The sequence below is a fragment of the Halyomorpha halys genome, unplaced genomic scaffold, assembly GCF_000696795.3.
Source record: "Halyomorpha halys isolate HHAL.00 unplaced genomic scaffold, Hhal_1.1 Scaffold58.1, whole genome shotgun sequence".
NCBI classification, from domain to species: domain Eukaryota; kingdom Metazoa; phylum Arthropoda; class Insecta; order Hemiptera; family Pentatomidae; genus Halyomorpha; species Halyomorpha halys.
Genome location: NW_027110919.1, coordinates 1,202,643 through 1,218,967, shown reverse-complemented (window position 1 = coordinate 1,218,967; position 16,325 = coordinate 1,202,643). Strand labels below are relative to the sequence as shown.

General features: G+C 30.3%; 1 protein-coding gene across 2 annotated transcripts in view; it reads left to right on the top strand.

The window, feature by feature from the left end:
- The first annotated feature begins 893 nt into the window (after positions 1 to 893).
- The window catches only part of Sarm (sterile alpha and armadillo motif), a 265,336-nt gene continuing 249,904 nt past the window's right edge, over positions 894 to 16,325 (top strand). For both annotated transcript variants that reach the window (XR_001344971.3, XM_014438457.3), the window contains exon 1: positions 894 to 1,044. Coding sequence is in view for 1 of the 2 variants with exons in the window: in XM_014438457.3 (XP_014293943.1) it covers positions 943 to 1,044 (102 nt within the window). In the remaining variant the exon portion in view is untranslated. The remainder of the gene's footprint in view (positions 1,045 to 16,325) is intronic.

Below are 16,325 nucleotides of genomic sequence, written 5' to 3'. Positions count from 1 at the left end.
TACTAAATTAAATATGATCATTATAGCAGGGCTCTAGTGCTTAACTTTTTTCGTGTATTATTTGTTTATGTTTTTGTATTTTAAAATGTCTAGTAGCAATACCCCAGGATTGATTTGTCCAACTGAGTTAATTTAATTGATTATTTCTTAATTAATTGCTGATAAAGAGTTTTTCACCATTTCGTTTGCATTTTTTTTTTCAAAAGTTAGTTTCAGGGATGGAACCTACAATATCTAGAAAAAAAAATTTCCTTAGCCTCAATTTTACTTTTTTGTTTCAATATTGTTTTCATTGTAACAATAATAAATGTAATTTATCTGTATTGTCTATATCGTTACTTATTTTTATGTTTTACTCCGATGTAAACTATGAATGACGTAATGGCTTAAATAGTTATTATTAGTGTTCTTTGATTGATTGGACTCAATTTGTCGTACAGTATATCCTAAGAAACAATTTAGCTAATTCAATGTATACAAACGAAGGAAATCGTTTAGCCTTGGAGTTAAATAGATCTGGATCCAATTTACTACGCAGTTCACCTCATCTTAGAGACCGGCTCAGTCGGGGAGTGTAGGTGGTTGGAGAATGTCCAAGAAAAGGAATCATCATAGGGACGTGTCGACAATTGTTACTGAGACAAAAATTGAATCATATAAGCCCGTTTGCTGATTCAAGGGTTAATTTTTTGAGCACGAATTGATTGAAATTTAACATGAGATTTGTGTAAACATAGGAATACTTTTTGTTCTCTTATCTGTTTTAAGCATATATAGCTTATTATCTGATAAGATATCTGAAATGTGATACAAAATATCGAATGGTTATATTTAAAGATGGATGTAAGACCGTGGCAAAGGAGCCGCAGACACTACAACTACTGACGGGGTAGGTCCCCACCACGGCGGAGGTGGGAGGCCGTCTACGGTCCAGTCAGGAGGATGGAGGGACTGCGGGAGGAAAGGACTGGGCCCCACGTCGGCTTCGCTCCGTCCGTCCCGGTTCGGGGGCTCCGTGCCCTCAGGCACGAGCATCGGATAACCGTGAGTACCAATCTTCCTCCAACTGCATAGTTTTACTTTCTCCGTTTTTAAAAAAAATAAGTGTACATTACGGCAATTGAGTTTATGCTGCCAAAAAAGTAAATAAAATTGTCCATGGCTCGGCCATCTCTTTTGCAGCAATTTGTGGAAGTCACCAAGTTGAAACATGAAAATGATCCGAAAGAATTCTTACCAGATTGTGTTGCCTAACACTGCAACTATTTAATCTTAACGAAATATGAATATTTTTTTGTTCAATGAAATAGATCGATTGCTGATCATACATCTCCTTTTATGTCATCTACTGGTGTTACGACTATGAAAACGAAAAATTATCTGACCAATTGTGATTTTAGATTATGTTTTTAATCATAAAAATACTCAGGTGACAATTCGGTGCTTGTCATCAAATTTCATATTTGATGGAGAAATATCTTTTATCGGGTTTCGTGATAACATTGCAAATATTTAATCTTGACATGAATTATAAATAAATTAGTGTTCAATGAAATAAATCGATTGATAGCATTTCAGCCAACTTCTTTTCAGTAAATGAGAAATTCGTTCGTCGCTTTGTGTAATGTTACAATTATTTATTCTTAACATGAAATATACCTAAATTAGTGTTATATAAAATAGATTGATTGTTGATACAGCCAGCTCCTTTTCCTTCATTTGTGGGCGTGTAGAAAATTAATACAACAGGAAAAAGTTGTCGGATTGTGATTTCGGTTTATACAGTGAACCATAAGATCCCAGCCAGCTCCTTGTCAGTAAATGAGATATGTCATTTGTCAGGTTGTGGAATAATTTAAAAAATATTTATTCTTTACACGAAATATGTATAAATTGGTATTCTACAAAACAGATTGATTGGTGATACAGCCAGCTCCTTTTCATTCATTTGTGAGCGTCAACACGATTAATAAAACAGAAAAAAGTCTAATTGTGATTTTGGTTTATACTGTGAATCATCAGATTGCTTAGCTATCATCTGTGCCTGTCGTAAGATTTTTGAAAAGTGAACGCGAAATATTATTCATTGCATTGTGAGAGTGTATCACAACTATTTAATCAATAAAAATATAAATATTGGTATTTAATTATATGGATTTATTTCTCATTTTTTACTAAGGAAACAGAAACACGACATCAATAATGTTTTAGAATAGTGATCATAGTTAATATCTGGAACCATAAAATTGCTTAATTTATAGTGAAATTTAATAGAAATAGAATTCAGATAAAGTGAATTTGAAATGTCATTTATTGGATTGTTTGAACTATTTAATCCTAGAGATCTCTAAAACTATCTAATCTTTAGTATTAAAAATAAATAAATTTATTTTCAATAAAATATTACGAATTTCTGAACATCCTACTTCTATTTAGACATTTAAGATGCCTTCACAATAAAACTAAAATGACCCGAAGCTTGTTAATTAAAATTTTAGGATGTATTTTAAATAATAGCTCCATGTATTATAAATATTAATATATCCTAATGGATACTAGGTTCTCAAAATACACAATTATTAGTTTTGTTTCTTTATTGATATTTTATTATTATTGCAAATCTTTTATAAGATAATTATTTCAAAGGTGAAGTAATTTTTTTATGACTGATAAAGATGGTTAAAAGTTAAAAGTTAATAAAGTCCTGCTACAGAACATTTTCATTATACGAGTGTCACTGACGTGTCTTTCAAACGTTTGTGATAAAGTTTCTACACGTGAAATCGTTTCTACGTTGTTTTTTTGAATTTGAAATGAGTTGGCAAGTCAACAGTGTAGCTTGATCTCCCTATATTGTGTCATTTATGTTCTCTCTGTTGTTGCCTCAAATGAAGAAACTGTAATATGCCGTGAATTAAGAAGTAGAAGTGGAATTCTGTTTATTGTTAATAGGATATTCGAAGCCCGAGTCCTTTTAGTACTGCACATATAAAAAAAATGCTCTTTTGGGAACAATGGTCGCTTTTAGCATGAAGCAATCCCGTTTCAAATATCTTGATAGCTATCTAGATTTATTTTCATAAATCATTCGAACAAGTTATAAAGGTGTGACACGCCAGACAGTGTAATAGCTTGTTATTCATTAAAGTCGACCGACTCATTCATTAATAAATTATAGTGAGTCGTATATAATGAAAAAATTTGGTTACTATCATACAGCCATTATGTCACTCAAATATTTGCATCTTTTGCTGCTTTTTTTAACCGGCAATTCAATATCCTCTAATACAAGTACGTTGCAATATAAGTTTGTGTATTATATTTAATTACCATTAACTCATTTCCAAATTATCAAGCAATTTTTATTGATAGATTTAAATCCGTTTTTTAAAAAAATAGATGTGTAGAATCTACTCATTGATAGAACTCCTATAACATTTCTATGGAAATATTATTGGAGTTCCATTTTAATGGAGAAGATCTCGAGGCCATCTTCTTGTCAGACACCTTGGAGGAAATATCAGGTAATGAAGAATAAACAAGTGGATTTCGGTGGCTGGGAAGTTTATCATGAAAGGATTGGTGTAAGGTTCTGGCAACATTTGGAACATTGAGGTCCTGATGGATGATTTGATTTGTAGAGCCCCACAGGTCAACAACTCCTTAAATTCAGATAGGCCTTATTATAGTGATACAAATGAATCTTTTGTAATTAGTAGGAAATTGAAACCGTTTGTCCACTAAGAGTTGTAATAGTCAGAATCTACGAGCAGTTTCCTGTATTTTCAGTCTTATATAAGGATTCAAATCTCTCATATAAGGATTTAAATCCGAAATAGGTTTAGGTTGTTGGCCATTGAACCAACAACCACACATTGAATTCTAAAGGCGTTCAAGTGCGTATAATGTTTTTTTTTTAAATCAATTAGTGTGACCCGACAACTTGTCATTTATTAAAGAAAGGCAAAATTTATGAACCACAAATTATATTGATAATTGAAGATTGATATAGGATCAACATGATGCAACAACAAAAACAAATAAAGTTGTGGTTCCGTTTAAACATGAAGGCAATGATCCAATCTAAGAAGGAGCAAACGAAGAACTGAAACCTTTTTTTTTTTTTTTAAGATAAATATTTTTTAATCAATTGGAATTAAGTCTACCTCTTAATTTCTATCATCTAATTGAATACTAAAATCTTGCTTGGTTTCTTACTAAAAGCATAACAATGAAGGATTGCTCTATAACAAGCAGGTTAGGAATTGGCACCACGGAGCTTATACATGTTTTTCTTCTAACGTTATCATAGCTATGATACCTCAACTATTCAACATCTATTCCATATCTGAACTGAATAAAAAGCCCTTAAATTGAAAACTCAGCATCATGCAAAATGGACCATGGAATTGATAAAACGCTCAAGTCGCGTTAAAAATTACAAAATTAATTTGTCTAATTTAAGTGCAATTTCAGGCGAGGCGACTTTTAAAAAAAAATATATAAAAAAATTACAATTTTCCTGTAGATTACAGATGATTAACTCACTAATGCTTTACATTTACAAAAATTTAAAAAAATAAAATGTTCGCAATAATGTTGGATTAATATTGTTAAAAATTACAATTTTTCAACTTAAAATTTAATAGAAATAAATATTCAAAATTTTGTCCACTTCTGACATTTTTTTATTTATTTGTATCGACAACTGTAATTACATAAAAATATATTTAGTAAATTTAATGTAAGATCATAATGATATAATACAGGCCGTAAAAAAAAAAAAAACTATTGGTAGCACTATAAAAATATTTCTACATTAGAAGGTCTCGGAGGCCAGACACCTTTTCTTTTCAGGTTCCTAGGAGGATTGTCAGGAATGGAAGTAGAAGGTTAGAAACTTGAATTTATGAATATTGGGAATTTATAATGGAAGGATTGATATAATAGATATAGAAGAAGTAGAAGATAGATAGGAGCATTGAGGAAGTTGGATTGTAAGGATTGGATACGAGAGGAATTCGAATGTTTAGTGGAGCCCCAAAGCTCAACTTCGTATGCCAAGATAGGCCTTAGAATTGTCATGTAGATTAGTCTTTTGTGATGAGTTGGAAGTTTAGACCGTTAATATAGTAACTGCTGTAGTAGTCGGAACTGACCTTTTTAAGACTAAAACTTTAAGTTCGTTTATATATGCGGATCATATTTAAAACAAACTATAAAGTATATTTAAAACAGTAAATTTGTTTATCATTCATAGTCGTTCAATTATCCATGCACAGATGTCTACTAACCTTATATAGTTGGAGGCTGATGCATTGAACGGCTTATCTACAATGAATGACAATTGTCATAGATGACAATCCCTCTGTCAAATAGAACAAGGATGAAACCTCATTGGTATGACGTACGACTGATGAAACTTTATTGAAAGACTATTACATACAAAACTATATTGAAAAAGGTATTATAAACCAAGTTAAAAAGAATTGTGGCAAATGTATTTCAGTAACCTTGACCACAAGTTGATTGGGTTATACAGTTAATTAATTATCATCATTTGTAATTTTCTAATGATGTTACATAATTATTTTTTATTTTATTTTTTCATCATAAAAAATATGGAGTTGGTAGAGGCTAGTTACTTAATTATCATAATTTATGATAATTTGTAATTTAATAATGATTCGTAATTTGTGGAATTCATAACGTATTATGTTTTTCCATTACAGAATCGAAGGCGTGCATGTATGCTTTGAACATAATCCTTAGCTTACTGTTTAAAACCTATATCCTGTAAAACATTTACAGTTAGCAAAGAAATATCTTGTGATGAAATTATCATATCTCATATTCGTCTTGGTGTTTTTTATTGTTTTTTATTATATTTTTTTTTTAAATATTTATTTATTGCTATTTACAACTGTATATTATAATACATTTAGTAAATCTGATCTAAGTTAAATTGGAGTGTTACATGCGTGTAGAGAAACTACGCATTGTTAGCACTCTAATGATATTTTACATTAGCTGGTCTCGTGGCCATCTTCTTTTCAGGCGCCTCAGAGGATTGTCTGGAATGGAAGAGGATACAAGATTAGAAACTAGGGGGTTTGAGTGGTTGGAGAGTTTATAATGGAAGGAGTGATATCTGATTCGGGCTAGATCGGTTACATAGGGAACATTAAGGTCTTTATGTATGATTTTATTTGTGACAAAGTAAGGATCATTGAGGATTTTAGGAAGGATTTTGGATTGTAAGGATTGAATACGAAAGGAATTCGAAGGTTTAGTGGAGTCCCAAAGCTCAACTGCATATGTCCATATTGGCCTTATTACAGTCATGTAGATCAGTCTTTTGTAATGTGTTGGAAGTTTAGACCGTTTGTCTAGTAAGTGCTGTAATAGTCGAAATCGACGTGCAGTTTCCTGTCTTTTCAGTCTTGTGTGAGGATTCCAGGTTAATCGTTTGTCCAAATGTAATCCAAGGTAGCGGATCTGTTCGACAGGGGTAAGAGTAACATAATTAAATGAAACTGTAGGGCAGTCAGTGGGTTTACGACGAAGGGTAAAGGTGATTTGATGGGATTTGTTGGAATTTATCTTAATCCTGCAATTACGACACCATTCTTTGAGGGCTGTGATATGGGGTCTTCGTTTTTAAGTCCGTTATTGCGTTTAGGTTGTTTTGATCAATATATAATTTACTTTTATAAAAAATCTGTTAAACAATGTTTTCAGGTTTAGCTGACCTAACTGAAAATATAAATTAAGGATGCCTAAACAAGAAAACATTTTCTATGAAGATAAGATAGCTAACGCTTTGTTTAAAAGATATTCACATCTAAAGATTTTCATTTTTGTAAATTATTTAGATTATAATTAATATGTGTTCCAACTACTGTACTAATGTAAGTTAAACACCATCATTCATATTAAATGTTCAAAGTTACGTTGAGTAGCACTAGATTTGTGTTATTGCCACGCTCACGCATTGACAACACTGAAGTTTTCAGTTGGAGCTGAGGTTGAACAAAAAAATCTCTGCAAGGCCGGCCAATGACCTTAATTCTTTATGGAAAAGGATAATTGAAACTTAAGAAAGAATAACATACATACTTTGCCACTCGGCCACTGCTCCTGTGAAAGGAAGATAATCGCTTTGAACAACATTCAATATGAATGTTAATTTTTATATTAATAGAGTTGTTGTAGCACATAATAATTTATTATAACTTGAATAATCCATAACAATAAAAATATTTAGATGTGAATATTTTCTAAACAAAGCATTAATGGATTTTATGTTGTGTTGAGATCCTTAATTCATATTTTCAATAAGGACACTTATATATGAAATATCTAGTAGAAATGATGGCTCAAAAAAATTTTTTAAAAATATTTTGGCGGAAAATATTATTTTGGACTCTCTTGGGATCATACATCATCACCTGCATTAGCTCTGAGGTTATTTATTTTTCTTTTTAGTTTTTGGACCTCTAGATTTGTGTTCTAAGTTATTTATCCCCTTAACTTATTTATTAATTAAATTATTTCTTTCTACTTATTATTGATTTAAGTATAGCTTTTAACTAACTTTTTTTTAATCTATATATTAGTTTTTAAATTTATTTATTTATTATAAACTGATCTACTGCTGTGATTATTATGTCTTTGGTTTGATTTTTCATTGTTATCTAATGATAAATCCGCTTAATTTGTTTTACGGATCGAACGTGGTTAACGTATTACTGGAGGGATCTGAAAGAGTGAGTTGGGGAGAATTCATTTGTCAATTAAATGAAATAAAATTGTCGTATGGAATGAAACTAAATTAACATTTATTATTTATACAATAAATGTTAATGGTTTTAAATTTTAAATAAAGAGGTTTTGAACTTTAAATAAAGAAAATGACCTGGGCAGAATAGCCTGCAAATAGAGATTATAAATTAATATGAGAAGGATTTTTGTATTGAAGATGTCCCTGAAGATGGCTAGAAGGGCCGAAACGTTGGACTAATGAATAAATAAAGTGTTGAGACGGATTGGATATAAAATTGATTTAATTAATAAATATTACCTTGTCTCAAAAAAAAAAAAAAAATTTGAAATAATATAATTAAAGTTAATTTATTTTATTAATTTTTATACAATATAATCATCTTAGTTAAATTTTACAAACTTAGTTTTTAGTCTAAATGTGTGTATAAACACATCTATTTATATGTATATACATACATATCGTTTTTATTAACACGATTTTTTTTAAATGTCAGAATTAATATTAAAATGGCATTTATATTTAAAAACATATCTGTTACATATTTAATTGTATTCCAGAAATTCTATGTCTAAACTGTTATTGTTGTGTTTTTTTTTTTAGTATATTTTTATTACCAGATCGCCTTGTGTGTCTTACATTGCTATTATAACAATTAGATTTGGTTTTAACAATTGATTAAAGGTTAGGGAGGGAAACAAGACTTCTGAACTATACACAATGTTATAATTATTGATTTATTTTAATAAAAAAATAATGTATCTAAAAAATAATCATGTAACAAACAAAAACCTAGTATTAATAAATTAATTACTGACTTATGTACTGAAAAAATAATTTGAGAAAATCGAAATAAATAAATTTATATTTCAGAACGTCTGAGCTTAAGTCTTCGAGATAAAGTTATAGTTTCCACGTTGTAAGAAACGACACCTTTGATTGCTTGTAACAGGGAATGTAATTTTTTAAAACTCATCTATTGATTTCAGTTATTGTTCCGTAAGAACTATTTCTCATAAATCAAGGAACATCTACTGCGATTCTTAGGACCTAAATAGTTAATTAAAACTGTATTAATTTAAAAAAAAATATTACATTCAGGTCATTCTCTGAGGGCTCTTCAATCAATGATATTAGAAACATTCCAATATTTGTATTTGTTTATATTATATTTTTTTCTTTAATTATATACTAACCGTGTGTATAATTAAAGTTTTTCATACCTAGCATATAATGTTAATCTACATTAAAACTGTCAAGTATTTAAGTGAATTCAGATGAAAGAAATTTCAAATGATCTCTGTTGAAACATAATGGGATTTATGATGAAGATAGCTTATTTTTGAGGAATGTATTATAAAACAGTTTTTATTATGTTTTTTACCGATTAACTAAAACTTGTAAATAATAAATAATCTCCACTTATGTGATATATTGATTTGAAGTGACCAAATCTTCAGCAATGGCAGTTGATGCGAGACAATTGCCAGCTGGTGCCTTTTCAAACGGCATGTCAGTCCTACACAGGCGGACGTCAAAGTTTATTTAGTTAATTATAATGTTGATTCCGTTTGTTAAAATGTTAAATTACTGATAGGAAAATTGGCCATGATTCAATCGGAGTTGATGGGCAGACGTGAATGAAAGTTTATTGGCATTCAATGAAATGAGCGTCTTGAAATATTGTTATCTAGAAGAAATTGGATTGTAAGTAGATGGGAATCTAATCACTCTTTACCTATTGTTAAATGGTTTTTGTTTAAATAATTTCGATTCATATTAGATAGTTTATTTCATTTTGTACACATTTTATTTTTTATTATAAATTAATAATAAAATATTTACACAAACAGACCTGTTGAAGGTAGGTTCTGTTTTAAGGTTGCAAATGTAAATGAAAGAAAGAAGAGAAGTGGATTGTAAAAGATTTAAATTTAAGAAGGAATTATATAAAAAAAGTTATAGAGGACAAAGGCAATTAGCCGGCATTTTTAAGATTTTAAAAAGAAAATGACATAAAAAAAAAAATGTATCCTTGAGAATGACCTGAGGGTCGAAACGTTGGAAGGTTTTAAAAAGAATAAAGTTGAGAAAAAAAAGAATCAAATTTGTTTTTAAATAAAATAATTTTTTTTTATTGGAAAAAAAATTAAATCTGCACCGCTACGACCCATGAAGGGTATACTGTATAACTAATGCTACTAGACTAAGGGTTGTGCAAGGAGTTTGTTTATATCAGATCCTGCTCGTGCCTCACTACAGGAATTCCGAATGTATGTTGAAATCTTATTTACATTAGTGTGGAACAAGGAGGGTTCAATTATGAGATATTTTATCTTCAGATCAAGGTTATTCTATTGCTCTTAAATCAAGTGTTAATCCCTGGAGGGACATCTTGGGTTAGTGTATCAGTAATAATAAAAATTGAATTATAATAGACAAATTAGATTGAGCTGTGAGTGGTCTCATTCATATTATGAATGATATTATCTTATCTGGGTGACTGTGTTGGAGGTCTTGCGTTGTGTTGCGTCTTCTAGCAACTTCCCTCGTCTAGGTTAAGGATGTAAACCGTATCCCTCTATCAGAGGCTGGCCAGCTAGTCATCGGCTCTGGTAGTAGGGGTAAGCCAGGTCCTAGCTTGCATAGTACATAGATAATTTAGGAGGCATAAAAAAATGAGATTCTTGACCCTGATTTTATACAAAATCAAAAAAAGTACGGAAAATTCGGATTGTGTAAATCTGATTGAGGTGATTTGGTCAGAATCACGCTCTACCGCCAGATTTTTACCCTATTAAGCGTATCAACTTTATAAGGCTGGGTGAATCCCGGGGTCCTCCTTAACCCATAGGGCTGAGTGAAATAGAAAATAATTATCTGCTGCAGCCAGATTCCAACCCGGGTCCTTGAAGATAGTAGTATGGTGCCCTACCACTGAGCTGCCCGCTCCTTATTAAAATAATTAATTATTATGCCTCCCCCCCCCAAAAAAAATAACTAAAGTGTTGTAATTGAATTTAGTTAGCCCATTTTAGGCTATTGATATGAGATATATCATTTTAGCCTTTATATTTGTAATATCTGAGTAAGCTCGACCTCAACTGGTTATTTATCAGCACTGCTGAGATGTTTTAAGACTTTGTGATACCTTCTGATACTTACATTTATACTTTTTTGTTTTCAATAATAATTTCCTGAAAAATAAATAAAATAAAAATATTTGGTACTGCTATGACCCAGGAAGGAAGGATCAATTTTTTTATTATATTTTTCTAAGGAATCATGGATTTACCAACCATTGTCAGAATTTCCCTACCAATGAAGGACCTGGTACCCAATTGCTGTGTGTTCCTCAGAATATTCCCACCCGATTCGTTATTTGAGGATTATAGACCAGAAAATACATTTCTATCAATAGTCGAAATTGGAAACTCACCTTGGAAGTTGGGAATCCGATGCCTTTCCCTATGGTAGCTTCAATAATTGATGTCATGATTTTTCCCTCTTTTATTAAGATTTTTTTAATAATTTTAATTTATGCACTGAGAAAATAAAGCCAAGTTTTTTAACACTTTTTATTTTGACATTCGGTTTGTTTGTTCAGATTAATGATGACAGCAATTTTCTTACTTTTATAAACACCTAAATATAATTTCTCATCAAAGCATTAATAAAAGTTCTATTAATTATTACGTATACTACGTGTATAAGAATTATGGGAGCGAGTAGCTCAGTAGTAAGGCAGAATATCAATTTTTATTTTAGTAAATTGATCCTGCGATGAACTCTAAGGACTCAGGTTTGAATCCGGCTGTGGCAGATAATTATTTATTCTGTTGGTATAGTCGTGATTGGTTTGGGAGCTCTTCGAGCTTCATTCAGCCTCTTAAAGTGGGTACCCTTTAATAGGGGAAAAATTGGCTGTCGTGTGTGATCTTGACCAAGTACAGCCGTTGGGCCAGTAACTTCCTTACAAAATTTTTCACCCCTGACGCCTGGTACAGATGGGTCGTTGCAATACAGATTTTTTTTTTTTATTATTTATATTTAAGAATTATTGTAAACTGTAATTACAAACAATGCTGAACTATATACTTTGTTAGGTGAGGTTTATGATTTATTGATTCTATTGTTATTTTATTTTTAGATATATCGTATAGCAACATTGTTATTACCATTTAATATACACCATTCGTAAAAGCAAAAACGCTACACCTATAAATCGTAGAAATTTTTGTTGTATGAAGGCTAATCGACTTTTTTGTTTATAATTATAGGATTATTTATAAGAGAAATATTTGGGATTAATCATTTCGTTCTTACTCTCTGTTTGTGAAGAAAATACATTTTAAACGATTTTCTTGATTAATTTTTATTCCACCTTCTGTTTAATTTTTTTTTTATTTGCTCCGTACATAGAATTCTCTATTTTTTCTGTATTCTGTGGTTTATTTGTGTGATAATGAATCATTTAACCTACGATAATTCAATATGGCTATATACAATTCATGACTAAAGAAAATCTTTGTGTTACATAGGTGATTACTTTAATTACGTTTTTATTACTCTGCGATTCCCGTGTTTATAAAAAGGTAAGGAAATATGGTCATTAAAGACGCACAAATTCAGGTCGTCGAAAATCCATTGATCCTATAGAGGACCGTTTTATTAAAATGCTAATTCTCAGGATACTATTCGCCATATTTATTATGTCAAATAAATTTGGAATCTATGATTCGGGAATTATTAATCTCAGAACCGTTAGTAGAAAACGTGCCCATTATTCCTTCAGAATCCCGTATGCGGGCCTAAGATTTTCTGAACACCAGTGTTTCCATTCCTCCTCAGTCCAAAGGAGGAATGGAAACACGAGAATGAGGTTGCACTTAACTGTCCAGCTGGCCGTGATAGGGTCGGGACAAGTCAATGCTTTTGGGTAAGCATCTCTTTGAAAGAGGGGTCCTAATTACTCCTTGGAGGGGTCTTGAATGCTTTAAAGTTTTTGGGAATGATTTTACAAGATCATGTAATCCTTTACATGCCTGAGCTTGATACTTTGCAGGATTATGCTCCATCACAGAACGCATTACTTGTCATTACCTGTAACTAGAGTAGCCAGGAATGAGATTGGAACTCAACCCAATGTTTGGTCACGAATTTTTTACTCCTTCTACGCTTGAAATGCTGTATTGGAATAATGGGACCACGAATCAAAAGATTTCATGATTATTCTAAAAAGAATGTGAGCAGTTATCAAAGCAAGAAAATTCAATACTTCTTATAAAATGCTCATGGAATTTAAATTTGGCAAATAAGAATTTTTTTTGGTATAATTTTTCTTTTAAAAACTTCTTATTTTAATTAAATTCTAATATTTTTAATTAATTTTTTTTTTTAAACGTAAAACCTACTGTTCTAACAAAATCCAAAAGTGTTGTTGTTGAGATTTATTTGGAGAGGAGTATACCTAATTATAAAAAAAAAATTCTCAAAGTTTTGTATGCATCCTAATTGTCCTTTTTAATGCTTTATTATTTTTTTTTTAATAATGTCTATCTGACTGAAGTATGGTGTGTAGGCAGCCAATCACAATTTCATCGATTTCCTTCTTGTTTTTACTATCTATGTTTCAACTTTAAAATATTTATTGATTAAAATTGAATTTTTTTTTAGTGATGTACTATTTACTTTACTTAATTACTTTATTACTTTACTTAATTTACACTGTTGATGTGGGGTGCAATATGATACGTGTTGTTACTTATTACTATTTGAGAGACTTAATTTTATGTGTTTAAATCTTCCAATTGCACATTAATGATATTATTAGTACTTATTTAGATTTTTTCCTTATTTGTAATGGCTCCAGGAAAGCCTTAACGGTTGTAAGTATCAACGGTTCCGGAACCTGCTCACAGTGACCCATTGAACCCCGTGTGAAAGAATCTTGTGAAAGTGCACTCGTGAATATTCAGCCTTGGGATTCCCTTCTAGGAACGGTTGTCTCAGAGTCGGGATCGTTCCATGACATTGGCCGGGCACCAACTTGGATATCGTTAAATTGATAAGTTCTCCCTGTTCTTGTGGATATCACTGAATTCTACCTTTATTCTTAGTCATATCTGCTGGATTATTCGTATCATAAAAAAAAAAAAATGTATATAAAAAAACTATCTATATTTAAATGAGGAGAAGATGGTTGGGGGTGCGGTCAATGAAAAACACAAATAAGTTCGATTAACTTATTTTAATGTGTAATTTTAAAAGTTAATCGAACTTATTTGTGTTTTTCATTGACCGCACCCCCAACCATCTTCTCCTCATTCATCATCCACGGTCAACTATCTCTCATAATTATGGATCTATATTTGATTTATTTATTACAATTGTTATACAAGTCAGACGAAACTATTGTTCGATAGGAATCCATGAAGGTAATCCCAGTTAAAATTAAGGCTTGTATGTTATATATTAATTCTTGGATTAAGGTAAGAGATGTTACTATCCTTGGGGGTTGTGGTGTTTTTTGTTTTTAAGGATTCACGTAAGCAAGAAACATATTATTATTCTCTTCCAGCCAGGAATATTGTGATTATATTTTTATGACGATTTGTAAAAATTTCTCTGTATAAAATAGGATATCAATCGGTTTCTCGATGCCCGGTTTCAAGAGCTAAGGCTGAATTTTGTTTATAATAATATTTATATTAATATTATTAATCCCGGTTTCTTTGCAACAATATTACAAACTTTATAACACTTGTTCTTTTGTTTTTATTATATATGTATGTGTATATGATTGCCCATGTGTGAATTAGAAGCGATGGCTAGTGTTACCGTAAAGACAAAAATATTTTTCAATTATTTATTAATCACTAACGTTTCGATCCACACAGCAGGTCTTCATCAGAGCTAAAATAAAAAGATACAGGGCAAGGGTAGGCAAAGCTTAAGTAAGAGTATTAAAGTGACAATTTAATATAACAAATAAAAAGGTGGAGTTATAAAAAAGAAAAACATGTAAACAAACTGACGTAAATAAAAATATTTAAATAGACATATTAACTAACATAGTAATGAATAATGGACTAATAAAAATAAAAGAAATATTTATTAGTAGTATATATTCTGATACACAAGAATTGTTTAATATATTTTTTTAATATAATTAAATAATAATTATGATATTCATAATTATATAATTCTAATATTTAATATAATAATTATAATAATTAGTTTGTTAAACTTAAAATAAAAAGGCTGAAAGTGGATATACCAATATATTTTAAATTAAATTTTTTAATGTTTTTCTACATGGACTTATTACTTGTTTGTTTTTGTGTCAATGCTATATTCGTATACACTGTTGAAAAACTAAGCGAAAGAACATGCTATGAAAAATATTAGCGAAAATAAAAAGGGAATTTTGCATAAAAGAATGTTTTGAAATACTCCTTTGTACATAGCGCCTTGCGTACTTTTCTATAACTTAAAATTGAGGTAGTTTTAAGAAGTTGAAAATATAATTCCAATATTCATATTAGGAATATGAAACTATCAATCATGAAATAGCTTTCTTATTTCTCTTCAATTATGGACAAGATTTTAAGTTTTAAATCAGAGCAATTTACTTTTTGATATATGTTTGCATAAATGCATAATGTAATCTGTGTGTATAATACTATAATATTTAGATACGTAAATAATATATATGTTAAATATATTATAATAAATAACACGTGAGTATTTCTTATACATCTAATATACATTAGTAATATATATACTTTTCTAATCAGTTCATAAAGCATTACTATGTTAATATAACTTGTTTGTTTGAATTCAGTTTATTTATATGGATGTATTTTTCATCTCTATACTAATACATGTTCTATTTACATGTCACTTTTATACTCTTGCACCAGCTTCTCATTCTTTGGATATTTTTATTTCAACCCTGATGAAGACCTATAGTGTGGGCCGAAACGTCCATTTATAAATAGTTGAAAAATATATTTGTAACTCTCGTCATTTATCTATTAATTTTTGGTCATGTTATCTACACTTTAACTAATGTAAATATTTAACAAACTGTAACGACCATATACATATTTATTTTAACGACCATATACATATTGTAATGACCATACATGGTGACCATCCATTTTTATTTAATAGTATTATCATTTGCAAACATATATTAGCTGTTGAAGCAATATTTAGTGGAACGGCCCGCTGATTAAATAAGGATTTGGTGGTGTCAACAGTATAGCTAACATGGGAATCCCAGAAGTTTTAACTCTTCACATCTTCTGAACCTTGTGAAAGTCTTTTCAAGATAGACCTCACAAACTTCAAAATTAAGGAATTTTCTATCAAATGTCTATTGATTGTTCATTTAGAAGAAATTTTGTTCAGAAAGTACGTCATTATTTTTTTTTAATAAAAGGTCTCCTTGTCCCATTCCTCTGCAAAATCAGTCATAAGTGGAGAATATTTTCGTTTGTTCTTTTCTTATCAGTCATATGTGGAGAATATTTTC